This window comes from Poecilia formosa, unplaced genomic scaffold (assembly GCF_000485575.1).
Source record: "Poecilia formosa unplaced genomic scaffold, Poecilia_formosa-5.1.2 Scaffold6, whole genome shotgun sequence".
Lineage (NCBI taxonomy): Eukaryota > Metazoa > Chordata > Actinopteri > Cyprinodontiformes > Poeciliidae > Poecilia > Poecilia formosa.
In genome coordinates, this window is record NW_006799945.1 from 1457782 (window position 1) to 1485372 (window position 27591).

General features: G+C 37.4%; 2 protein-coding genes across 5 annotated transcripts in view; one reads left to right on the forward strand and one right to left on the reverse strand.

Moving 5' to 3' along the window:
* cdc37l1 (cell division cycle 37-like 1) overlaps positions 1 to 809 on the reverse strand; it is a 5981-nt gene extending 5172 nt beyond the window's left edge. Inside the window, exon 1 of the mRNA XM_007566276.2 lies at positions 466 to 809. Within this exon, the coding sequence (XP_007566338.1) occupies positions 466 to 570 (105 nt within the window). The 5' untranslated portion in view covers positions 571 to 809. The remainder of the gene's footprint in view (positions 1 to 465) is intronic.
* Positions 810 to 930: 121 nt separating this feature from the next.
* The window catches only part of exd3 (exonuclease 3'-5' domain containing 3), a 45471-nt gene continuing 18810 nt past the window's right edge, over positions 931 to 27591 (forward strand). For 2 of the 4 annotated variants that reach the window (XM_007566296.2, XM_016678950.1), the window contains exons 1-19: positions 2234 to 2336; positions 3551 to 3610; positions 7460 to 7524; positions 8586 to 8747; positions 9582 to 9767; positions 9877 to 9930; positions 10097 to 10236; positions 11246 to 11352; positions 11440 to 11513; positions 11664 to 11702; positions 11793 to 11959; positions 12199 to 12355; positions 12454 to 12652; positions 12738 to 12847; positions 13817 to 14000; positions 14177 to 14340; positions 16643 to 16861; positions 17614 to 17667; positions 17782 to 17913. In XM_007566296.2, the coding sequence (XP_007566358.1) occupies positions 3583 to 3610; positions 7460 to 7524; positions 8586 to 8747; positions 9582 to 9767; positions 9877 to 9930; positions 10097 to 10236; positions 11246 to 11352; positions 11440 to 11513; positions 11664 to 11702; positions 11793 to 11959; positions 12199 to 12355; positions 12454 to 12652; positions 12738 to 12847; positions 13817 to 14000; positions 14177 to 14340; positions 16643 to 16861; positions 17614 to 17667; positions 17782 to 17913 (2241 nt within the window). In that variant the 5' untranslated portion in view covers positions 2234 to 2336; positions 3551 to 3582. Of the gene's footprint in view, positions 1023 to 1808; positions 1838 to 2233; positions 2337 to 3550; positions 3611 to 7459; positions 7525 to 8585; positions 8748 to 9581; positions 9768 to 9876; positions 9931 to 10096; positions 10237 to 11245; positions 11353 to 11439; positions 11514 to 11663; positions 11703 to 11792; positions 11960 to 12198; positions 12356 to 12453; positions 12653 to 12737; positions 12848 to 13816; positions 14001 to 14176; positions 14341 to 16642; positions 16862 to 17613; positions 17668 to 17781; positions 17914 to 27591 lie in introns of those variants that run through there. The other 2 variants (XM_007566287.2, XM_007566304.2) reach the window with 2 other exon arrangements.

A 27591-nucleotide genomic window follows, 5' to 3' on the forward strand; every position in this document is an offset into this window, starting at 1 on the left:
CTTATGGCACCAAACGGCTTTTTTTATTATTATTATTACAGACTGCAACTGTCATACCACAGAGGTGTGCTCATGATTTGTGATGTGGATGGATCAGAGATGGGGGAAGTTTGTGAAATTCGATTTCACCAATTATGTATTTCGTCTGCTTGTCACGTTTTCTATTGTCATGTGAACTTATAAATAAATATCAAAGTGAAGAACAGCACACGTTTGTAGACAACGCTGTCTTTGATTTAGGTTAACTGCTCATATAACACAGCAAATAAGCTGTTAAGTGCTGTAAACTCTTTCTGAAAGACTTCAGACAACCAAACGTCACAAAAACAGGGCTTACCAAAAGACCTACCTACTTCTTAATGTAAAATTAGTGTCACCTTAATTACTCTGAATGAATGTTAGCGTGTGGGAAATAAAGTTGAATGCTAACACCTCAGCTAATAATTAGCATTAAAAGTTCATTACCTGTTGGCTGGGATGGACACCAGTTAAACCCCTCGCTGGCGAATTTGGGTCGCCATTCTGCTTATCGTTTGTATGAAACGGAGCTCCGTGTCCCATCCACGCCATAACTGCAACAGCAACTCTCAAGAGTACCGTGCCCGTTGGAAGTGCTAGCCTATGCTAGCTATGTTTGAGGAATCCCACACAGTTTTGCCTCTTTATGCTCAGCTGTCCGCCACAGCTATTTGAGATATAAATAGCGACCTGAAAAGCCAAGGGAGTAAAAGTGGAAATATGATTCAGGATAGCAGTATGTCGGCGCTACAAACAATAACAACAACCGTTGCTCCAACTAAAGCAGGCTGCAGCTGTTTTGGGACATGACGTATTGATTGACTATGTCACGTGACTATGTACCACGTGACATAGTCAGAGGTTTCTCCAGGATTCTATTTATTTCTAGTAAGCTTTTCATTAGGTCAAGGGGAATTTAAAATGTCGCTTCGTGGAATTTAGTGGTTCTCTCTTTCATTATGTGCAATTAGCAAAATTGTGAAAAAGAACCTACATTGTTTCAGGTTAGTATTCACACTTTGTTCTTGGTACTGTTAATCATTACGTTGCAAAATGATGAAACCTTTCAAAAACTTTTCGACCAAAATAGGTTTGTTTTAGTTTTTTAGTTTAGTTCTAAGTATAGATTTTAACTTATTAAAATGTCTAGTCTCAATGTGTAGTAGTGTGGTTAAAGGGTCAAAAAGGTGGAAAAACAAACAAACAAACAAACAAAAACAAACAAACAAACTAAAAAATAGCATCAGCCGCCAGTTCCAGATCTTCTGGTGAATTTTATTACAATTTTGGCTCTGACATCCATTCTGAGCTTCTGATATTTCATTTGTGTTCTTATCGTGAATTGGCAACACATGCACTTCACTGAACTAAACCACAATGAAACGGGTCAAACCGAACAGCAAACTCTAAACAGAGAAACAAGAAAAAAGTTAATTTAATTCACAGACTCATCTACATAATTAAATAGTCTGCAAAATAAACCATGTAATACAGGACAACTCAAAAGGTTACTTTAAAGAAAAAACAATGTATAATTACACAAAAGAATACCCTAACACCGCTATGCAATCAGTGACGTCATCCAGCCATTTAAGCAGGAGATACTGAACAGGTGTTTTTTTTATATGTACTACCCGTAAATCCGTCCTACCTTGTGGTAGCACTGATGGAACACCGGGATAGTAAGTGAAGCAAAATTGTAAAGTAACGTTGAAATTAAAGCATTACGACCATCAATAGGAAGATTAAATGAATCAGAAAAAAATAAGGGACACAAACTGGACCACACACTCAAATCTACTGATTTTCTATTAAAAAGGTAACTAAAAAAATTAGATTTTACATATTCATTTGTATTGTATTTATTTTTCTCAGAGAAGAGAACAAGTTTATTTTTGGCTTGTTAAGGATGAATATACAATGTTACACAGAGTTGATTTCCGTTTGCCTGCATTTATAACGTTCCACCAGAAGTGGGAGGTTGACTTTGGGTAGCAAAAATTTTTTACCCTTATGTGGACTCACAGGCGTGTATATGAAAATGTTTTGGTAAAATTGTCGTTTTTAAAGTATTAAAACATGCATGGGCTTGGACCATAATATTCTTTAAGAATTTTATTTGAAGTTAATAGCATTCAAGATCTGTTGGACTTGAAAAATCTACAAAATGTGAATAATTGTGTAAGAGAAAAAGCTGCCTGCAAAACCAAACTCAGGGATAACTTGGAACCTTACAGACGCGAGTGAGCTAGAGAAACAGAAAGGCTGACAGTTTGCCAGTCTGCGTGACGATTTCTAATTGAGCAAACTAGCCAGTGGTGAGTCTATTTAGCTTAATAATGAAATTACTAAACTGTTGGAATGAAGCCTATTTGAGCCGTTTGACACGTTTAAAACCACTGAGTGTTGAAGTGAAAACATGTCAACCTAGCTATCAGGCTTTTGAGCTAGCTTATAATGACACAGGTGTGTTAACGAATTGAAAAACAACGGACTTTGTAAAGGTTTATGCCTTTGTTTCCGGAAAGGCTAGAAACCAATACGAAGAAACACAATGTCTGACATACCCGTGACAGACAAGCTAATTCTTGCTTACAGAAAATACTAGGACGATTTCCTCACCACGAGGTGGCGTTGCAGGCAAAAAAGACTTGTCTTCATACCGTGCAGCAAAGACAGTGCGCTGCCAAAGGCCTCCCAAAGCCTGCAGACAGTCAGAGAGAAACAACCAGACTTAAGGCTTTAAAAACATCCTCAGCCTGAAATCAAACTTTAGAGCCAGCTGGCATCTTGCCCTTTCTCAGGCTTCTGTTCCCACAGTTTTTTTTTTCCATGTAGCTGCTTAAAATTGCAACATGCATTTTGATGCCTTTGTTGAGGCTTGATTTGTACACACTCACGCACACAAAAATGCTGAACATATGACAAGTCCCTCAAGATATTTTGGCATTGATGGATAAACACTCCAGGTTCGGGCTCACTCATGGGTGTCGCTAGAGATTATATAAAAGTAACAGTTAAGGATATATTAATGGGAGAAAAAGAGATTATGGGCTGCCACAGAAATATTCAAACATAATATCACAACTTCATAGTTTCCTTAAATTGGTTGTCCAAGGAAAAGTATTGTACTAAATAAAATAAGTTTTTGTTACTGTTTGAAAGTTATTAATAGTTTTATAATATAAGTGTAGTGGTCTTGAAGTCTGTTGATGTAATGACTGGCAGCTGTAGCGCCAGTATACTGGTCAGTTCTGGGTCCTTTCCAGGCATTTAGCCCTACAAAATCACTGATGTATTTAAGTCTGTGCAATGTTAGGAAAACATGCAGTTTTAATGTTATTGTTGCATATTGCGATGATGCATATCTGTGTTGACCAATCCACATTTTCCCTATTTAACTTGGTAACTTTGAATTGTACGTATATACTCACCAGTAAACATATTTCGATGTAAGATGTATATACTGTGACAATTTAAAATAGTTATAGTGGAAACCTCACAATCTGATCTCTGTGCTTCCATTCTACAGGGTGACAGCAGGATATCAACCTGAAGACAGAAATGAGCCTTACTTCTCTAGAAGAAAAGGGTTAGTAACTCTTGTTTCATTGCACATGGTAGTTTTGTAAGTTCAGACATGCTTTACACATTTGGGGTAGAAATAGTTTTTAGAGTGGCAGCAAACATAACCGAAAGCATAGGTGATTCTTGAAGTACACAATGATTTTTTTTTCTAAAGAAAAGTTGAGTCACATTAAATAGTTTTTAAACTGCAATAAGTTGTGGAGGAGTGGTACTAATATCTCTCACCGAAAGAGTATGCTAGTTATTTCTCTATGCCTTTTTTAAGTTCCACAAAGGAAAAGCTACTGCCTAAAACAATCCACACAAAACAAAACCAGCATTAGTTGGTAATGACACATAGAAGGTTAAAGTCCCACATTCTAGTTTTTGAGCAGGATCATCGTTTCTGGTAACAGGGCAACAGTAGACTGTGAAAAGTACATTCTCTAAGGTAATATTGTAGCATTTTTTGGCAAGTTGATTGTGCATTTCTTCTGTACCTTTGATATCCAACATAAATTCATTTAAAATTACACCACCAGGAACCGCCAGATACTAAATAAACCCCACCAGGTTCCTAAATCCAAATCAAGGGAAATTTGTACTTTTATGAACATTTCACTTTTCGATAAATTAATTTTATGTTTGATATGTGGGCTATAGAGTACTATTTATTTCAGAGAGGATGGGGAACTTTAAACACTTTTAGTTTTAATGTCAGTTTATCTTTTCTTAACAGTGACTTGTGTATCCCCCCCGCTTGTAAGAAATATACCGTATAACATTGGAATAACTTTGCCAAACACACACAGACAGCAGTGTTAGTAATGCTAACATGCGATAATCCTGATGTATAAAAAATAATAATGGTTGCTCACTGCAGCAGAGAAAAATCTACCTGTTCCATTCAAATCCAGCTTAGCCCTAATTAATACAGTTCAATCAAATGACAACCCTCTTTCAAATGGACATGTCATTGTAGATTTATAAGAGATTTAAATCCACTTGAGCTTCTAGTAGTTCAGCTTTAAGTGGACAACTGACATATCAACAGTACTTTAATGGGCATGCTAATTTCCAAATGCTGCCATTCTATTCATTTGCTAGATTGCGTTCTAGCACCTTTGACGATACACAAAAGAAGAGAAGTACTTGTTGAAGAATGTTGTGGCATTCGTCCAGTGGATTTGAGCCATTTGCACGACTTCCAAGTCACACTGAAGCCCTTCTAGTGGCTGTAGTAACATCAAATGCCTCAATTAGATACTTGATCTTGGTGTTTCTAAAACTTTGGCAGCTGGTTGACAACATTCAGCCAGAGCTGCTCTGTTGATTTTACCCCGGTAGATATTTCTGCAGATGTTTCACAATAGTTGGAATAAATTAATGCCGAGTCTGATTACAGTGAACTAAACAAAAGAAAAAGGGAAAAAAAAAGAATTCACCTTCCCAGAGGTGAATGAGTTCATGCACTCGATGGTTGTCGGTGTAATTCAATGTGGTGATAGGGTTATTATGTTGTAATGAATGAGGGTGCCTCCAGCTCTGTCATTCGCACTTCAGCCAAGACCGTAAAGAAGCTACATGCTCAACATTCCTCTTCTCATGCAAACAGTGAGGCTGAAGTGGGTTGTGCTGTTTGTGTTTGTGTGAATCCCTGTGCACATTATAGTCTATGCATGTTTGTCAGAGGGATGAATGGACTGGAGTGGGGTGTAGAACAGCAGGGAAGCACACAGCAGGGCAAAGGGAGCCTTGCAGCCATTCAGTCAGTTTAAATTGAACGACATTTGATGGAGCCGTGATTGTGATGTTTCAAGATGCCCATTTTTGTGAACTTGATGCATAACTACTTTGCTTTGCAGCTTTCCGTTGTGTGAAATGATGTGGTGTGACGAGTCATGCTACTCTAAAGATCTGTTTTTTACACAAATACCTAGTAACTGGGAGTCAGGTTTTCCATTTATATACATTAAATGCAAAATGTACATATTTTTTTATACAGTTTTGGCTAAATTACTGCTCTGAATATATGTTGTTTCTGCAAATTACCTTTTCTTTGAGTCTGTGTACTCTAGTTAACAATTAATCGATTACTAAATTATTTGACAATTATTTTAACAGTCGATTCATCAGGATTCATCTGTTCATCCATCCATCCATCCAGCCATCTATCTATCTGTCTGTCCGTCCGTCTGTATATTTGTCTTAGCATCTATCTGTCAGTCCATTTGTCCTTCTGTTTGTCCATCTGCTCATCTCATCCATTCTTGTAGACTGAACATTATGTAACTTCTCTAGAAAAATCTGCAATAAATCCAGAATGAATTTATTTATTTTTTTACATTGACTGAGAGCCCTGAGCTCTGCTAGTTTGACTTTGGAAAGTGGAGTGGTAGTGTAACCATACAAAAGGATTAATTTGTGCTGGTCAAAAAATATTTAGTTATTGGACAAGAAAACAATTTACTTACAAAATGTTCAACGAGAGTGTGTTGTTTGTTTCTTTATTTTATCCTATATTTCTCCTTAAGGACAGAGTTTGTCTGGCTACGATGGATTAGAGGCCAACATAGAGAGGACTTTGGGCTTGCTTTCCCAGGCTGTGTTTCAGGAAGGCAGTATTTTTTACAGCATGACCAGCGCATAGCCTTTTTCCTGGGGAAATCCGAGACAAAATCAAGAAAGGCTGGTGCAGGGAGGGAGAGAAGAACAGGAAAACTAGCCCTGGGAAGGAAGGGGGGAGAAGATGAGGGGGAGCAGGTAGGCTGGAGGCCACACAGAACGAGAACACACAGAACAACCAAGAACGAAGCTGGAGCTTCTGGGAAGGATCAGTGAAATATACAGGCATCCTCACTTCTAATTCTGGTCCCAAACTCCTCCATTGGAAGTAATTTGGCCTAAAATGTGCTCAGTGTCTTCTACCGGCCATTCAAGCAGCAGATTCAACTGGAATGCAGAGCTAATGCTGGGTTCCTCTGCTGCCCAAGCAGCCTCAGCTGTTAATCCACAGTTGTAGCTGCTATGTTATGCTTGTTCAAGAAATGACATCTGACGTCATTTGTACTTAGCTATGCCTTCTTTAGCAGCAATGAAGAAACATTTTCTTTTCATATCACATTACCGATGAAGTTTGATTAACATCTTGGTGGAAAAGGGGAAATATTTGAAGAAAATCACCAACAAATTAGAACATAAATCCACATGACTTGGAAATAAAAGTAAAGGTTAAACAAATCCTTGGTTACAAGCTTTGCCAAACCTTAATCAAACAGTTACTTGGGGTATTAATGGTATAGAGGAACTGCTAAAATTGTGCATTGGTTAACAGTTATGTTTACAGATAATTGAACAATGGAAATGATAATTACAATGCTTTTTACTTTAGTGCTAGATTGTTTTTCTTCTCTTCTATGCTTAAATATGTCATATTGGTGTTTGTTTGGTATGTTATCAATCTGAGATGGATAGAGGAATAACTTTATGTTGTCAGGGAGCCTAAAAAACATCTCCTGTCTCAGCCAGGTCATTGCAGCCTTCAAAAATGTCAAACTAAAATTCTTATCCCTGACCAAAATAAAAAAAAGTGGAAAAACATATTTAATTATTCAAAATTATAAAAAAAATAATTGGCCAAAGCACAATGCCTCATTTTAACCTCTGTATTATAATAATAAATGAGGAAGCAACTTATTGCGTAATTGTTGACCCTTTATTTACAAGGTAAAGTGTTTGCTGCTGCATATAAGTGTAGCTATTGCAGATTTTATTTGCAAATTTACACTTGTTTTAAAATTAGACAAACATTAGTGTTGAAATAAAACTTTAATGAAAACAGAACCCCCCACCTGTGTGTGTTTTATCCCTTCAGGGCTTGACCCTTTACAGCTCAGTGAGAAGTTCTTTGAGCTGTGGCACCAAAATAATCTGCAGATGGTAAGAATCACCTTCACATTGTCACTTTCATGCATGAATGAATGTATGTGGGTTTAATAGGTCATGTGTGTTTGCACGAAGCACGGGAAGGAGCAAACTACTGAGAGATCCCAGTATCTTTAACTGAAGTGTGTGTGTATGTGTGTGTGCGTTTTAATGAGGAAAGCAGAAGGAAGGAATTTGTGTTGCTCTGAATGAACTTGAGAGGAGGTTATTGAGTGGATGACATCTGTTTTGTAAATTAAGACACAGTTCAAGGTATTCTCACACAGATATCATTTTCTCTTGTTGGAATTTCCTAATGCCAAGTTTGGATTCTTATGCCAGGATCCCTTATATGTCCCAAACCTTTGTGTCTTCTTGGCTCAAAGAGCAAGATTTCTGTGCGTTTCTCATATTCTGAAATAAAATTCATGAATCTGTATTGCAAAACATTTTGTTATTGTAAACAAAATCTACAGAGGATAAAGTTCCGGAACTTCACTTAGGTATTTATCAGGTCCGAAACCTGGAAAGAAGTGTGGACAAAGGAAAAAAACAAAGGAAAAAAAAAAACAAGCAAGGAAAATATTTTTTATTTAAAGACTCTTTTAGATGTCCTTCTATTTATCCATATGTTTGTGCTCTTATTGATCGAACACAACAACAAACAAAATCATGTCTATACTTTGCCTTAGATCCCTGGTTTGGTTTTCTGTTTCTACTCTAATTCAGCAATTCTAAAAAAAATTATGAACTTTTGACATGCAAAAATGTTCTCCTCATCAATATGTATACGCTAGTCATAACTACTTTTGCCTGTAGAAGTAATTAAGAGCAACAGAGGAAAAGCCAGAACTATTGCATAAAAATGCGTTTTAATCAACAGTGCATCTATCAATTGATTTTGTGTGAAAGCCTTTGCTTTTCCTTTGCTCTCCTTAACTTGGTTTTGATACACAGTGAAAGTAGCAAACAGTAAGAGTGATGTGATAGACTTGAGTTGTTGGATCTACAAGCTGTGGTGTTCCTATCATAAAACATATAGTTTTAACTTTCCGTCCTCTTCTTTCCACCCACAGCTACATTTGGCGGCTATCCAAGGATTTTCAAAGCTGTCTGAGCCTCTGGAGGCCTTACTAACAATCCTGGAGAGCTGTCCGGGGAAACAGAAGGGTCGGAGCCACACCCTGGGCTATCACATTCTCATGGAATTCCAGACGTGGATGAAGGAACGTCCTCAGGTAGTTGAGCCAGGTGTTCAGCCCTTTGGCTCTAGATAAGACTGTAGTTCCAATGTGTCTTACACTTAATATGTGAGCTGCAAGTATTGATTTTGAGCTGATCAAATACTGTTTGCATTGCTACTGTCTGCTACTGTTACAGATACAAAGTAGACCATTTGTATCCAAACCTTTTCCTACATGTTCCAAAATTGTCGAGATGAAATTTCTTTTATTTTAAATTAAAAAGTAAAATATAATTTAATTGTTTTTTCTTATTTACCCGCTTAACAAAAGACTAGACATGTTACGTTCTAGTGAAACAGACTAGTCAGATTTTTGTACAACAGAGATTTGATATCACATTATAAGAAAAACATGCAATTATTATTATTTTTTTTCCCGGTTCAATTATTTTTTGTTTTCTTTGTTCTCAGCAATAAGAATAAGGTAATGATCACTGTTTTTCTTTTTTTTTTTTTTAAAAATGTATCATTTTGTCATCTTCAGGAAATGGTTGCACCCAAGTCTGCATAAGTAAATGTTATTTACTACAAAATACAAATGAAACCAAAAGGAGTGGTTATTAAAAGACAAATACATGTTTTGCATTCTGTTTTGTTTCAGGATTGAAAAAGGTATAAAGTAGTAGAACCAAATTTGTATAATTCCGTTTTATATAATTTTAATAACATTCTGGGTCTGCACAATGACATTCGAAGGGCCATGAATGGCCTGCCGGCAGCACTTTGGGCAACCACAATTTAGATAATGTTACAACCTCCAAAAAATCCCTCTGTGTCAATGCATATTGCATCAGTTTTGTCCATCTTTCATTCGTGTTTACCTTTCCAGATGAGCCTGAGCTCTCTGGCTGAGGACAAAGCAGTGGAGCTCCAGCGGCGGGCTCTTGGTCTGCTGACAGACACTCAGCCCAACTTTGTAGACACCCTAATGAACATCTACCAGATTAAGACTTTGGATCCTTCCATACAATGTATGCACATTTACAAGCTCCAAGCTTTGAACTGTTATAAAGAGGTGAATGAGTGATTTGACTTTTGTTATAATAAAATTCTCTTAGTCCATACAATTTAAAGAGGCAGCTTAATTTTGGCACTTGTTTCGTTTGTCCGTTTTCTTCCCACAGGCAGTAACTCTCAGCATAAAGCTCGGATTGCAGACTGAACTAAATATGGAGAAGGTAAGACTAAGATTTTTTTCTTTATGTAAAATTAATGTTCTGTATATCCCTGCACAATAAATGATAAAGAAAAGCTTTAAACAAGTTCAAAGTTAAATTCTCAGATGATCTTTTTTGTAATTCTTTCTTCATTTCTATCCCTTTTCTATCCATTATTATTTTGCAGATGCTTATCCCTCTGATTTTACAAGACAAGCTGCCTTTGGCAGAGTCCTTTGTCAAAGGACACAGACAGCTTGAAAAGCAGCTTGTTATGTTACTAGACTCTTGGTGTTACCCGGACTTCAATGTGGAAGAGATAAGAAAGTATGCTATGTGAATTTGTAGGAACTGGCTATGAACTGTACTTTTCATATTTATTAGTACCTTTGGTAAACATGTTTAAAATGTCTTCATATAAACATAATCTCACTTCGACTGTTTTAGAAAATACAACTTTTAATTTTAGTACATTTATTGAGTGCGGGTAAAGATGCCAAGTTAAAAACTGTTTCGAATAAAATCACTAGCCGCACTCCTAACAATCCCTTCAAAATGAATGTAACCGAAGAACTATTTATACTTTTATTTTTAAAAGTTTATCATAGTTTCAGGAAAATTCAAGGCTGAACAAAAACTTAAGCATATCCCCTTGCAATGCACTTGTTGACAATTTGTGACCGACTCGCTCAAAATCGTGTGTGGTACTGATGGATCAACTTTGACTCTCCCATTGCGTGTCAGGACAGTTCAGTTGAACCCGAGTTGAAAGGAGCCTTTGTAGATCATAAGATGAAAGAATCATCTGAAAGTGGCTCAAGATAATAGGTTTTTCAGAAACAAGTACTGGTGATTGGTTTTGCATAACACAACAGGTGAATATGTATAAAAGCGCCTTGTAACCGCGGTGTTTCCACGGTTCATTAAAAGTTGAGTTTGAAAGCATTGAATGCGATAAATCTTCTGTAAAATTGCTGAGTACAATTTTCCAAAAACGCCACATTCATAACTGATCCACAGTATAAGGGGTTTGTCGCTCCTCCATTGGATGGTGATATCTTCTCTAACTGTTGATGAGTGTTAGTACCATGGCTGAAATATTAATATATCTCATATAAGTTTTAAGATCTGACTTTAAATGACGTGACATGAACAAAATTATTCACGTTTAATTTTAATTACGTTTCTTATTTGATGGACACTCCATAGCTGTAAAATTGTGTTTTTCGACACTAGCAGAACATCAAAAAAAGTTTTGCATACAATTGTAATGAAAATCATCCTTATAACTTCACCATATAAGCTTATATAACTGTATGTATTTGTCCTTCCACAGGAAGTCTCCTTGCCTCTCTCTGGCCAAACACTACGTGACACAGATTCAACCCAAAATGCTCACCAAACATGTTGTACGGCTCATGGAAAAATTCAAAATTGACCAAAGTGGGTGGCTAACACGTGTCACTTTGTTTTAATGTGTTTTGTTCCTTTTCCACATATTCACACTCCTACGTCTTCTTGTCAATATAGGCTTCTGTCCAAATGCTCTTCACAAGAGGAGACTGGACTCTCTGCGTTACCTTGTGTATAAGACATTTGGGGACGTAAGTGATGTAGCAGAGTCTTGCAGCCTGCAGACTTTTAGAGGCAATAAAGTCACTTTACTTTGACCTTAACTGTCAATTTCTGCACATATTATAAAATATAATGACAATAGTAAACCTTAGGTTTCTTTTGTGTTTTTTTTTTTTTAGAAAACCATGACAGAGGAGAATTGGACAGACCACGTGCAAGTAGGTTTTTTATCTGATTATGCTTATTAGATTCTTTTTTTCTTGCACCACTATGTTTTTAAAGATGTTCAATGTTTCATATGTGTGCAGTATGTGGTGGCAGATGACCTCGAGCTTCAAGTCCATTTGGTGGAGCTGTTGGTGAAGTACAGCAGTCTTCGGAAAGCCTCACAGTGGTCACTGAGATACAATCTCCCTAAAGATCGACTTTCTCAGGGGGTGTGGGAAATGCAGCAGAGTCTGCCACCTGATCTACAGTGAGTTAACCAAAAATATGCAAAGACACATCCTACAATAAAACTAAGTGACCTATCTTAATTGTATTGTAGGTCACTTGTGATAAATAATTCTTTAGTTTTATGAAATAATAAAAAGAACTTCCAGTTTTTTTTTATTTCATACTTCCAATAGATATTTTGTGTTTTTCTTTCTTTTCCCTATTTTTCCATATTCCTTTGCTATATTTTAGTTGCACACGTTTTCTCTTTATTTTCAGACAGATATGTTTGAACAATCTCACCACACAAGAGGAGGAGTGGATCCCACCTCAGTCTCACTGCCAGAAGTTCTACCAGGCACCTCTCACCAAAGACAAAGTCCACTTTGTAGATACGCTGGAAACTCTCCAAAGATGTCAAAGTTTTGTTCTCAAGGTACAGAGATTTACCTGTTTTTTTTTTTGTTTTTTGTTTTTTTATTCTATATGTTTTTTTTTTATATTGACACATTCTTTTTGTGTGTCCTTTTCCAGGAGAGTGGTGTAGTAGGAGTTGACATGGAGTGGCAGCCTACGTTCGGCTGTATCGCTGCTCAGAAAGTTGCTCTGATACAACTCGCTGTTCTTGACCAAGTTTTCTTACTAGACCTTTGTGCAAAAGGATTCTGTCACCAGCCTGATCTAGTTGGTTTCATCAGGGCTTTGTTTTCTGAACGAAATATTCTGAAACTGGGTAAGTAACAGCTAAATAAAATGGCAATTGGTTTTATCCAGGGAGTGAGTTTAAATACAAAGAACGTCTCCTAATCTCTGTACAGGTTATGGTATGACCGGAGATCTCAAGTGTCTCTCTGCCACCTGGCCTGAGTTATCAGAGGAGCCACTGAAGATGGAGGGAATGCTCGATCTTCTTAAAGTACACCAAGAGGTGCCTTTATCCCATCAGTCACAAAATTTCTACAAACGCAACTAAATCAGTCAGTTGGCCAAACATAATATCCCTTTATTATTACAAGTTTAACATTTCTAAAGGACTGATGTAATCTAATGATGTTAGCAATTCTAAGGCTGTTTACAATGATCTCCAGTTATATCAAACCTTCAAAGTAGAAGCTCCTCTTTTAAACAGATTCTACATTTTAACTTCAAAATAATTTCTAGTAGGTTTCTAAAACTCTATTGAGATGAACGTTAGAGATAAAACAATCAGTGATTTATGGTTTATAAATCACTGATTTTTATCTCCTGTTTTTGTAAATTGCGTTTCTCTTTTAAAACTAGAATTTACAGGTTTTTTTTTTTCTTCTCGCGTTTCTTTCTTGAGTTGTCATTTGTTTTTATTAGCAGTAGAGGCGACTTTCCACTGGGTGCACAAGAGAACGTGCTATTTTTAGACAACAAAACGACGACAGAACTGAAATTTCAAACTGTGTTTAGCACCTTATATTAGTTATTTTCAAAATATTTGGAAGTAATATTACTCCCTTAATACTGAGATTTCCAAAAAGCTGCAGTCATTTCTAAATCCAACTTGTTCTTTTCGCCAAAAAGTCAAGTTGACAGTGAAAAAGGAACCAGTTGAGGTTAGGATGTGAACTTTATGGAGGTTTCATGTTTCATGTCTCTGGGGCTGACGCAGATTTAAATTTTAGCCTTAAAAACAGAAGTTAAATGGGCTTCAGAGCTTTAGAATTCAAAACAAATAAACAATTAGTAGTTCATTTAGATTTTTGTTAGCTCACTAACATCATCTACGCTGAAGAAAGTTGTGAATAAATTTCCATGTGGGCCTCTAGATCCGATACCTAAAAAAAAAAAAATAAACAAAACTTCTTCATCTGTAGGTAATATTCAATCTTCTGACACTACTTGCATGTTTTGTGTTTTACCCATTCAGATTCAGCGTGGAAAGGTGAATCAAGTTCAAAATGCCCCTAGAGAGGTCCTGGTTGGTGAGGACAGTTCAGAGAAAGGCCTCAGTTTGCTGGTGCAGCAGGTCCTGGGAAAGCCTCTGGACAAGACAGAGCAGATGTCTAACTGGGAGAAGCGTCCACTGCGCATCAGCCAAATTAGATATGCAGGTATGGTATTATGCATGCACAGACAGACAATAACAGAGAGCCAGATGGTCGCTGCTCTCCTCTCCATAGAACATTAGAGATTATTTTGTTATCCCCTGACAAAATGCAAACTGATAATTCACCCCCCCCTTGGTCCTGCCTCACTTCTTCTCTTTTTTTTCCAAACTCTTCTCTAGCGGCAGATGCCTATTGCTTGCTGGATGTGTACTCTGCTCTCTCCAGCAACCCAGCGAGCTTTGGGCTGCCTGCTGACCTGCGCAGTATCACTTCAGGCCAATCAGAGAAGAGCAAAGACAAGGAGAAAAAGGGCAAGAAGGCAGCACAGAATCCTAGTAAAGAGGTAATGCCTCGGCTGGGAGTTCTGTTACTACTACGTGTTGCTTATTTTTGGGAAAATATGTTTCCTTCCAGTCTATAATGTGAATGATTTTCACAAGGGCATGTCGCTGAATATGTCTAAGCAATTCATCAATATAGTTCTATTTCTAATTTTATTGTGCCACATTTTATGGTGCCACTTTAATTGATGTTACTTTAAAACAGGTAAAAAATGTAAACATTCCTCCTGCTTGCATTACCAAAGATGGTCAGATTTTTTTTCTCTATATTTAGTTTCCAGGTTTGTTTTATAGGCCTTACCTAAGCTCAGATAGTCGGGATACTCTTTGATTCATGCTATAAAGGTCTTCATTCCTATCTTATTATTTAGGTGGATATCGCATTAAAATGTTTTATGGCTTTGCTGTTGACGAAGTGATGCGAATATAAAGCTTAATGATTTTTCTTTTAAACTGAAGAAATGTACAATGTCGTGTTATTATAAAATAGCATAAATATATACAAATATAACTTCCATTTAAAATTTTATTGATACAAAACAGTCTCAAATATTGAACAGGAGTTAAAAAATAATTTTTTTTAGCAACACTACATATTCTCCACACAGATAATATCTTCCTTTAATAATATTTTACTGCATGAAAATTTTCATGCAATAATTTGCATGAAATATTTGATAACTCAGACACAAGCATCATCGATTATAAATTTAGCTTTCACTTAATGACATGAATTTCAAACTTTGAAGGTTTTCTGTAGTTTGTGCACAACTAGTGGATTTGTAAATTGGTTCTGGGTGAATTAAGGTTTTTCTGAAGCCCCCCGGCCAGCAGGGGGCCGTAAGCAACAGCAATGTATGGTTATAAACTCAGCAAAGACTGGATATGGCAGTCATTCCAGACATTATTCCTGCTATACCATCTCCCTATATGGAAGAGTGTAAAGAACGAAGAGCAGACTTAAACCCTATAATTATCTTTAGGCTATCTTTAGGATGTCTACTTAGTGACTGAGCCTTACAAGACATATTTAACTTTTAAGTTGATCATTGTTCTGAAATCAGAACCTTGATTAATTCAGCCCAAAAAGACTGAATTAAGAATCTAAACCTGTCTGAGACATTCCATGATTGGGATAAATTCCAGGAATAATTAAGGATTTTTGATGGTGTCTATGCAAAATGGTGAAGTGCAGTTCGCACATCTTTTTTGCAGTAGATGCTCTCCTGGCATCTCATTTAGTGCTTTCTTATGAGCTTTTAGCCCATCTTCATGTTTGCATATTATGATTAGTTACACAGAAACCAGTGATTATTTACATAAAAACTGAATGTAGGAGGCGGCGCACCACCAATGATCATCTTACATGAAACGCGTTTTGAGACTGGAACATGTAAGGCCTATCCAGGATAAATAACAGATTAAGTTAGCTTTATTTTTTCCATTGCGCAATTAATTTGTAGTCCTACACTGCACAAATAATGTCTAAAATGCACCCCCCAAATCAAAACCTGGCAATGTACCTAATAGGAACTGTTTAAAATCTTCATAAAGATCTTCAGATTCATACTTGGTTATCATTGGAGGAAAGGAAAGGCATAGATTTTTATATAAAATTAAATTAGTATTTTTAAATGCATATTGAAGGGCTACTTAAGCACTTTAAAAATCGATATTAGAGTCCCTGCTAATTTAAAACTAGCAGTAGTTTGAAAAGGATGAAGAACACAATCCTATACGTATTCCTTATAGTTTAATGATGAATTAGTGATATGATAGTTTTATGAATAAAAAAAATCAAATAATTTTGATAAAAATAGGTTAAAAATAGTTATCAAAATGGCAACATTTTAGGAATAGTGTCCGAATTTAATGTTATCTTGATGTTGTGCTGCTCTAAATGCTGCCAGTGTGGAGAAGTGACAATTTATCCTCCTTAGAGTTGGTATAGTGCAGTTATCTCACATCCAGACTATAATCAGAAACCATAACCTGCTCTATTTAAAGAAGAGCAACTGTGCTAATTTGACAATTCTTAATTCTGTGATAACCTGCGACCTTTTGTGTGACTTGTGTGAATGAATAAAGGCAACCTCCAGCTGAAGGCCCTGGATTTGAGCATCCAGCCTGCAGGGAGAGACAATGAGCGTTTGACAAAGGCCCTTCACTAGTTCCTATCAGCTCCAGGGGTGCAGTTGTATAACTCACCCTGTGCTGTGACCTCTCTGAACTGAGGTGCAAGTGAAAAGAAAATCCCCCTACAGGGATCGGTTAAATATCACATTATTCTCTGTGTCCATTTAGGAATGTCAGGGGGCTCAGAGGGTCAGTCCCCCTCATTCTGACAAACTGAAAGGCCTCCTGTGTGGCGAGCAGCCCTCAGAAGACACTCCACCCCTAACCCCCCAGCAGTTGCGGGTGGTGTGTGACAACATGCTGCAAGGACTGGGAAGATATCTGCGGTGTTTGGGAGTCGACGTGGTCATGCTGGAGAACACTGATGATCACAGAGTGGCAGCAAAGGTTGGTTAGAAAGCTATTAAGAGGAAGTGCATTTTCTTTTTTTTTCACAAAGAAGAAAAACTTACAAAAAAAAATAAATCAAAATACCACAAAGAATCTAAACAATAAATCTGGAAAGTAAAACCTTTACCACAAAAATATATATTTTTTCTTAAATATAATCCAGGTTTTGGACAGACCAAAATCTATTGATCTTGTCCAAATGTTGTAATATGATCAACACCCAGTTTACATAAACAGCCGCTGATACTTGCTTTTTAGCCACAATCCAGATTCTTAAGTGAAACGTTTATAAATCTTTTGCACTGGAGATACAAGTTGTTTGAATGTGTGATGTCATACTTAACCACAGAAAGTCTGTATGTCCTTTTTGGGTACTTGAGGAGTTTGAATGTTTCCACCTATTGTTAGGAAAATGTTTATGACATCATTAGCGACACCATGTTATTGTGATTTTAGAGTTCTCTACGATTGTGTGATTCAGCAGCTAAATGTAGCTACAGCACATGTACGGCTTGTACTCTTTCTCATTAAATTATCCATCCATCCATTTTTTCATTTGTTTGTGCATCCATCTATTTATAAATTTGAAATATTTTTAAAAGAGTGTTAAAAATCATGGAATTTTAACATGAAATTGTGTCTGAACCCAGGTAGATGTCCAGCATTCAGCACTTACAGTTACTTCAGACTAATAAAAATACCAGCTACTGTACAGTAAATTAATGGGAAGGTTTTTTGTGCGCTTTCAGTTGGCACAAGATGAAGGCCGTGTCATCCTCACATGTGGTCAGCCGTTCCAAACTGTAAGTACATGCAAAGTCAAGTGCATTGTAAAAACCAAATGTGTGTCCATGGATGCACTCCTGATTATTATCCCTATTTTTTTTTTTTGTTAACATGCTTCAATTGTCTTCCAGTTACGTTCCCAGGTGGGTGAAGGTCGCTGCCTAGCCTTAGACTGTTCAGAGAAGGCCAGAGACCAGGCTATTCGAGTCCTAAGACACTTCAATGTCCAGCCTACTCCCAGTGACATATTCAGCCGCTGTCAGGTATGTTTCCTTGTAATTTTGTTCTTCTGTAGTCCAGTGCAGTGCAAACACTGATTAATGGTTGAATTCTTGTCTTTTCTATTAAATACATTTAAACTAATTTACCTCTACCCAGACACAAAGCCTTACTTATGCATAAAAGTTAACATTTGGTCTCATCTGACTACAGAATACCTTTGCAATGAACAGTATATAGCACGTCATTAGGGCTTCAATCATTAGAAAATGAACCAAATGGTAAGCATTATGACAATCATAATAGTTGGGAATGAAAATACAAATTTTCTGCACATTTCTCTTTTGTATCCGTGCCAACCACCGTCTTCCCAATGTAAGGTTTTGCATCATCTGCATAATGATTTTTTTCCATTCAGCAGGGTGAATGTAAACAGTCCTTTTTGTTATTAATATTCCACAGATTGATTTTGCTGGGACAACATATTTTTGATGCATTATGCAATTCTACATTCTGACACAGTGAAAAACTACATATTTTCATAAAAGTATAAAGATGCTACACAACTGCATGTATACAATGCATGTATTTAATCCTGCATTAAGTTGAAACTGTGTTGCTATAACAATTTTTTGTTGTTGAATCAAACCACTCCTATGAGAAAGAGGAAAAGCATTTCTAAAATGAATAATAAGGAAGTACTTCTGTGGTCTTAAAACTTGTTCAGCAATCACTGAGTTCTCAATTTATAATAACAAACTTTGTGGTGGCCATTCTTGTTTCAAATGCAAAACAAAAGCAGAACACATTAACTTGTATGGATGGGAAAGCCATCAGGGGAGGAACTGTCATTTGTGTTGAGATGTTTGTGAATGGGGAATCTCCTGGAGATAAAAACCTAAAACTATGCAGAAATGCATTGCTATGCAATGTTTTACTTTGTATGCACTACTGGATCTGAAACAAGCTGCTGCATAGCTGTTGAGTTGACGAAAGGTTGAGTAAGATGCGGAAAAGATGGAATGAGAAAGCGATTTGTATCTTGTTGGCAGTAAATTGGGCAGTACAGTGAGGTTTAGAGGTCAAAAATAGCTTATTTTAAATTATTAACTAAAGGAACAGCTTTCGTGTGGAAAGCTATAGATTAGCGTCTTGGTATATCTAATTAGTATACCTCCTGGTAACCTCCTTGTGGAGGTATTCCAGGCATGTCCAGATGGAGGGAGGCCCCTGAAGCAGACTCGGGAGACACAGAAAGGGATTGCATTTCCCATCTGGTCTGGGAATGCTTTGAGACCCACAGCGGTGACTGGAGGATGTGGTAGGGAGGACAGACGTCTGGATTACATCGTTCGGCTTGTGGTCACCAGAGCTTTGAATTGTACTGGTGCTTAACAATGGAACGAGGTATTCTAAGCAGTCGTCAATGATTTACTCAATATCATTTTAAGGACAGCATTTGAGAAAAATGGAAAGAAAGTAAGCAAAGAAAAGCATGTGTATTTCAGAAGATTTTTGAGAAACACAGATGTCTTTTTCACAAGTAATTTCATGTAAAAAAAAAATCTGCTTTTTGTTCTACAGAAATTATGACAGTTCAAACCTAGACTACTCTAAAGAACCCTCATCCTATCTTAGTCAGTGATTTTAAACTATTAACACAGAGGCAGTGTTTTTAATAGTTTATTTTTTCCACACAGATTTTTTACAGTTAAGTTGCAATCAAATAAAGAAATGTTATTTATAATGCTGGTGTTGATGCACATCATTGAACATTAATTCTTTCTAACTATCTACATGCTTGCCATGTTTGGTGAGGCTGGAGAATAATTCAGATATCGTTATCAGTGAATTGGTGATTTATGCTACCTGACCTGCAGATGTCTCTGTGGGTGGCTGTTTAGGGAAGCCATACGTCTGCCGGTGACTGTGTTTGTGTGTGTGTGTGTGTGTTTGTTCTTGTGGTTTCAATGGGAATCTTTGCAAGAGGGTTCCTAAACCTGGGTGTTCTGGCCTGCTCCTGGAGGAGGAGACAAATGTATCAAGATACGCCACAAACTGCATCTCTGTCAGGCTTGAAATGTTACAAATGTGGACCACCTTGATGCTTCCTGCTGTCCAAACTCAGCTAAACAACTATTTATAATAAGGTAGAATATGGTTCACTGCTGAAATAACACAAAGAGAGGCAAATTGTGTCTCTAAATGAATTAAATGCTGTATTACTCCAGTACAGATGCAAACACAGCCAGAGACAGAACAAGTTTAATGGTGGATCTCCTTCATCCTTACCTCTGACATAACTTTCTTCATTAGCACATCTGGAATCTCTGTTAAGGAATTTATTCTTTCCTAGTTTGTCTTATACTGTTCTCCTACCCTAAAGTTCAATTTTTATTTTACTTTTTCTCCTTAATGTGACAAGCCTAACACAATTTGGTGCCCCGCTTATTTGTCCTTATGTGTTACACAGATCTAGAGAGCCTCACCGTTGCCCTGCGCTGTGGCCCACCCAGGCAAACTTAACCCTTTTGTTGTCTGATTGTAAAGCTTTCTGATTAGCGTTGGACGGGTCAGTTTCCCTCCGTTTGTCTTCTTCTCATTCATATACACCAGTGATGAATGTCACATGAAAAAAGAAAGTAAAAGAGAAGAAATACCTGGTTAACCAGTGACTTAATAACTTTAGGATTTCAGAGGCATTAGGAAATGTGTTTTTGATGGACGTTTTAGAACTCCCTGGAGTCCAAAAGTATTAAAGTAATACTGTTTGTCTTCTTACTTCAACAATAAAAAATACTGCATTTCATTTATTTTTCTGGTAAAATACCTACTTGTGTTGGAATGTTTCGTGTTACATTTACTATGAACAATCTCACTTTGAATATAATCTAAAACAAGGGGTCTTTTGAAACATTCACATAAGGAAAGTCATTTTAGCATTACCTGAAACATATGACATTTATTTATTTAGACACTTTCATTTCTAATTTCTAAAAAAGAATCTCAACCCAATAACTAAGCTAGAAACTTTATTAAAGTTGCAGCTACAGTCATGCAGTTTGTTTTGGTTTGTAGCGAGCTGTATTTTGAAGTAACTGGTTTGGGGTTTAGTTTAATTTTATCCACTTTGTCTGTTACTGCAATCACACACTAACAGACAGGACGTTTTGAAGCCCGAACAGGCCCGACCATTCCTGTTTGTTTTTCTGTTTTTCTGCACCTTTAACCAGATGCTGGTGTGTGTTTATATGAACTTAAACCAAAACTGAATTATTTCTGTGATCAGTAGATTTTTTTTCTGTTGGTTACCAACAGACAAGTCATGAAGACAAATGAAGGTGAAGAATCTTAATTTAAAGTAACTGGCAATATCCATGCAAGTGTGTGTTTTCAGTTGTAAAGTAAAGAGGACAAAAATATTTGTTCTTGAACTTTAGCCAATAATGGAAGAGATACCTTGGCTTCTGAAAATAATTTACAGCCCTGATGAGAGCAGGTTAGGTGTCACTTTAGGCATCCAAAGTACCATTTAACTTTGTTACGACTTTTTATGATCAATTATAATCAATTAGTGAAGGAAAATCACAGTTTTTCCTTCAGTAATTGCATTCTCAACCTGCAACAGAAAGCTACCACTTGAAAATAGTTAAACACACAACTATTGATGATGAATATAAATAAAGGCATCATTCTACAAACATTAAGTGTTTGTATAAGTATGCAGCTAAGTTATTAAAGCATATTTGTTTTCTACATTTTGTACGCATCACATTTCCTTGTTTTCTTGTTGACTTGGACAAGATATGTATCATATTAAAGGCTACAAAGGTTTAATATTTGCCTTTCATGGTCACATTTATTTACATTATATGAACTGGCATTTTAACAGAGGTGTATAAACTTTTGAGACAATTTTAACATTGCACAGCCTATAGTTGCACAGTTGCTTTGTTTTCCCACCACTAATGCCTGCTGCACCTAAACTTTCCATGCATGTACACACTTGCACACACTTCCGTTGAGTTGTGCAGCTCCATGAAATGTGGCCACTGGCCTTTTGTAGACACGTTGAGATCGTCTGTGAGATAAATCCAACAGACACACAGCACAGCGATGCATCTGCACAACTCAGATCTGACAAACATGCACAGATAACATCATACTGTACACAGGCACCTCAGAACCTTCAAAGGCTCAAAAGGCTTGGTCGCACTTCTGTTCAGGCTCAGCTGTAGACGCTGTTGCAGTGAAAGCGCTGGTTCCCACGCACTGCACTACTGGGGAAGTGAAAACAAGAGCAACAGGAACCGCCAAACTGTGAGAGGGAGGGGCAGGAGAGACGGAGGGGGAGTGGGGGCTCGGGGGTGAGAACAGAGGAGATGGCTAGGAGGTAAAAAAGATGGGAACAAATTTAACCAATTGAGAAAGTTTGGAGGAAAAAGAGATATAGAGGGAAAAATGGCTGGAATGGATTGCTTTGTGGGCAAAGGAGATGAGAGTTCATTGAGTGGAGGATAGAAGGAGGACGAGAGAGTAAAGGATAAGGAGGGGTGGAAGAGAGCAGGGCAGTAGAAAAGGACTTGTCCGTCCTTTGATCTTCTTGGAGAGCCGCAAGCTGAGAAACCGGAGGAATGTGAGAGGCTGAGACGCAGTTAATGTTAACCTTCACAAGCTGTTAATCAGTGTCAGGACGGATGGATATGTCAAAGACTGTCATAAACAACCTCACACCTTTAAATCAGAATTACTGTTATTAGATTCACATGGCTTTGGTTCACATCAGTGCTTTTGATTTTTCTTATATAAACTTTAAAGACGAACATTTTCTCAAATCTGCACAACTTTCTTGTTTTGTTCCATACATGTGCACTGCAGTGTCAAAACTGAGGATTGTAGCTGTGTATCCCCCCCCATCCCCTGCCTCTCACTGTCTCTTCCTTTATAGATGAGAGGAAGAGACAGTGAGAAGGGGGTCGCGGTGGAGAGATGTTGAGGGGGGACAGGGGGGGCATTCCATACGCACGCCAAGACATTCCGAGGGAAACCATCCCAAATATTTCCCACTGTGTGTGGTGAGGGTTTCACATCTCCTGTTACACACACATAGAGTTTCACAAAGTGTTCAGAGTCAACCCACACACTGACTTTGCTCCTCTAGGAAGCACGTCAATCTTTCACTCATTGTGTTCGGTACACACACACACGCGCACACACACGCGCACACACACACACACACACACACACACACACGCATACAGTAATCAATTGAAAGAGCTTTGTCTAAAGTATGAAACCCAGCATGCTTTGCTTTTTGTGGGTGGCAAGTCAGCAAAAGCCATTGTGACTGTTTTGTCACTTTTAATGTATGAGTTTTAGAATTGAAAGAGGCATTACCACAAATTTAATACAACTTTGCTGTGGTTTCGCTGGGAATCATGTTTGTTGTGGATATGACCTCTTCAGTTTAATGAGAAGTTGACTCATGAATGAAGATTATTCATCACACATCACAAAAGAACTTCACTGGAAGGGGAAGTGTTTGCCAACATTTTTTTTTTATTTATGTGTCTGGGGTATTATTTTTTTCTTTAGCTTGTAAGCCTAAATCTGGCATATTTGCATGATGGATTGGCATCAATAATTCATCTGAATATTCCTCTTAAAGAGGCGGTATGTATTTTCCAGGCACATGCATAGTTACTTGATTAACACAGTCAAGTAACTGTTACCTTAGTTGTTATAAAATAAATGTTCAAATAACTTAAAATAAATTTTTCTTTGCAAATTGATTGTTTGAAATTGGGCTTCTGTATCTTTAAGAAGCTCCTTTGCTTTCTGATACATCGCCTTCACCACATCATCACAACAATGCTTCTCATTGTGCTGTTTACAACTGTTCTTAGGATCACTGGACTCAGAAGTAGTTTGTATGATAAGCTCAGCAGATGCACAGTACCACTTTGTGTTTGCTAATTGCTGCTGCTGCTAGTCTGGAGGAGCGGAGTGGGGAAGGCATGGGGGAAAGGTGCTCTGTGAGGCTGGAGACTCTCTCTAAACTGGAGCTCTCTCATTATATTCGTTTGTGCCAGCAACCATCCAGCAAGGATTTCTCGAACATTTATGAAAGAATCAAAGCAACAATTCAGATATGTTTTTGATGAGGGGATAACATTATGAGATGGTATAAAGCTCAAAAAATGTGTTTTATATAGCACCACCTCCCTTAAAACAAAACAAATGTGCTGTCATCGTAAAATACTAAAAAGTACATAGGCAAATGTCACATTCATTAAAATTGGCATCGGTAGTCAGAGATGTTCAAGCCTACATTACCCATGTTCCTACATTACAATCAAATTAGTCAGTAAAAATATTTTGTCATCATTTTCCTGCAACAAAATGAGACAAGATTGCTGAAAATGAGATATCAGTGATTTGTTAGGGGAGTCGCTGGTTGCATCACAAGAACAACCAGCGACTCAATAGCAACTTATGATAAAGTTGCTATTTAGGAAATCTCACAATAGCAACTAAGCGCATTTGGTGTTGCTTGCATGTCCTCCATCGTTGTGTTATTGTTGCATATTGATCACTTGGCGCTACTTTTCAAACTCTATGACCGCCTAACAATACTATCACTCCACTACAGCTGTTACTCAGTTATAATGAAAAGCCATCCAAGAGATGAGGTGCTAGTGGAAAAGGGCCATAAAGTACAGTGTAGGATTTTCACAGCTTGAGGCACTAAGCTGTGTAGCAGTCCGCTGGCTCTTCTTTTGATGTTCCAGTAATGTTTGCCTGAACGCAGTGCGAACAGCCTATGGAGAAGGTGTGAGAATTTTCTGATAATGTTCAGAGCCTTGCTCCTTAATCTGAAACAGATTGTGGGCACATGCTGCGTTTGAGTTTTCTTGAAAGTCAGAGTTATTAAATTAAGTCACACATGAGCTGTGAGTGTTCTGGTTGAAAGTGAAATATGGTGGGTTTTGCTATTTGTTTTGTGAGCACTACTGTGAGAACTTAAAAGTACTCATGGTAGTGTTAAATGTAGCTATTTTGAAGCCGTTTGAACTTTGTGTAAGTCTACTGACTCCAACTATCAGTCAGAAGTCCAACTTTAGTGTTCTTATTTTGTTTTTTCATGTCTGGGAACTCGGAAAATACCACTCCTGAGTCCCACACAACTGTACAAAGAATGCTGAGACAGTCCAGTGACACTTCTAGCTTCCCTCACTAAACTTTGCTGAACTCTTTTGTCTGCAATGCTGCTGCTGGAGCACCAAGCAGAGAAGCACTATGTAAAGTAGAAATATTTGAAATCTGAAATTTCAGAAGCTACCCAAGCATACTTATTAGTGATGTAGATTATGACCTCATTAGTACTTCTAAAAAATCTAGAATTGCACCTCCTGTTAGCTCCTGCTAACTTTTTATCAGCTCAAACCAATCTGCCCATTCTTCTCTGACAACTAAGCCATCATGTAAAAGCAGCTGCTGCCTAGTAGATATGTTCTCCTTCTTGGGTCATCTCTTAAACCAGTGATATGACTGTATGTGAAAATCCTAGCAGATTTACAGTTTCTGAAATACTCAGAGCTGTCTGTGTGTCACCAACGACCTTGCCACATTCAAGTCACTTTTATCTCCTTGCTTGCACTTTCAGTCACTTGGTTTTATCTTTAGCAAGTCCTTTGGCATGTGTAGATGTGATTGAATGATTTTGCTGTTACAGATTTACCTTATAACCTGCCCATTAACTGATTTATCATTTATTCATTCAATACTTGAGCATACATTAGTTGTGATCTTTATAATTGTCTTAAACTGTATCAGAATTTCACTCTCTTAGTTTAACTAAAAATCTCTCAAAAGAAAGTCTGCAGCCGCTTGAAAGCACAAAGCAACAGACATTAGTGCAAGCTGTTGGATACGAAAGAAGATGAGCAATCACTCAGCAAGCTTTTAACAAAGCAGATCTGCCTCTTTTTCCCACAGTCAAGTTGGCCCCAGGTTAGCATAGCAATGCAATGACACCTGTGTGTGCATGAGTGCGTGCATGATAGAAATCTATGTCTGTCTGCATGCCTGTCTGAGACTATAGGTGCTCAAGCGTCACTTTTTTCACTATGGGAAATAGTTGGATGTCTGCTTTTTAGGATATTAAATGTATGGAAATAGGTGCTGGAATAAAAAATGTGAATCTTGGCCAGGAATGTTTCTAGAAATATGCACAGCCATATATAAATGTAGTTGACAGTTTGGAAGATACCAGTAAGTTAACTTTACCTTGTCTTGTTTTCACATTGGTTGTGGGGTTCTGTTCTTTTTATTTCACATAATGAGCAACAGGGAGAACTGGTTTTGTTTGAGAAAAATGTTTAGGAACAATCCATATTACAAGCTATTTATATTACAGAAATTAGAATTTCTCTAAACTTTAGACATGTTAGACACGTTGAACTACATAAATTATATTTATAAATTTAATTAGATATATTGAGAACCTACCAGACTTTGGCTTTAGAACACTTAGTTTTATGTTTTATTTTTTTTTATTGATTTATTTATTGATTTTATTTTGATTTATTTATTGACCAGTTTGACTTTGACAAGTGGAGAGTTGCATCTTTTGCAGTAATGCTCCTCTTGAAATATGTATTTGAGTGCATTTCTATACATTTATATTTTCTAAATATATATTATTTTGATCACAGCATCACCATTATATGATGTGATCAATGTAACTTAACCTCAAGTTTTATATATAAATAAATAACTTGAGGTAACTGCCTTCCCCAGTGGCACATGGGGGGGCTATATTTGAACCCACAACTTGCAGTCAGTCATATAATGCTAATATTAGCATTGCATGATTGTCAGAGTAGCCATCAAGCGATCACAAAGAGTAAGGATCGTATCTGTGACTCCAGCGTCTCTCTGCCCGGCTTTCTGTCCACACGACCAGACAGAGATTTTAAAAGAAGCTGCAAAAGCGAAAGATGAGCATTACCCGTGCTTGTCTACAACTAATGGTGTCTTCCAGGACATGTTTCTGTGAAATGTTGTCACAGTATCAAGCTGTTAGCAAGTCATGACACGTAAGACTGTCATGACACTATTGCAACAGAGGTTTCTTCAGATTCATTGCAAGACTGAACTCTTATCAGAAATCCTTTCTGCCCACAGCATCACAAGCCTGTTAGCTATTTGGAAGTGTGGCCTACATGGACTCATTGGCTTCCTCTGCTGCCATTGCCAAACTGTCCATTATATCGATAGACTACAATTCTTAAAACAGCACAGAAAATTGACAAGCGTTCACAACTCCTCCTGTTCACTGATTGGCCTGATTGAAATTCTGCCTGGTTAATTGAGCTCAACGGGAGAAATCCCAGATGGAGGGCTGAAGGGAGATGAGAAACAAGTGGAATAGCATAAGAAGGCTATGGCCAGGGTAGGCGTCTCCATCCACAACAACTTTTTGAAAATACTTGAATGATATCAGTTACTACAACATTTAGATTCCCTTTGGGATTAATTAAGTATTTTGAAATTATTTGAATTGAATGACTAATTAAGACAGCTCTTAAGGGAATCCTTCTCTAAGCGCCTTTCCTTTTTAAGATCTCGGTGTAAGTTCAACGCTTCTTTCACCCAACTGTATCAGTTTCTTCTCCTCTTCCTTTATTTGGCCTTCTCACTTTCCATCTTTGCCGCTC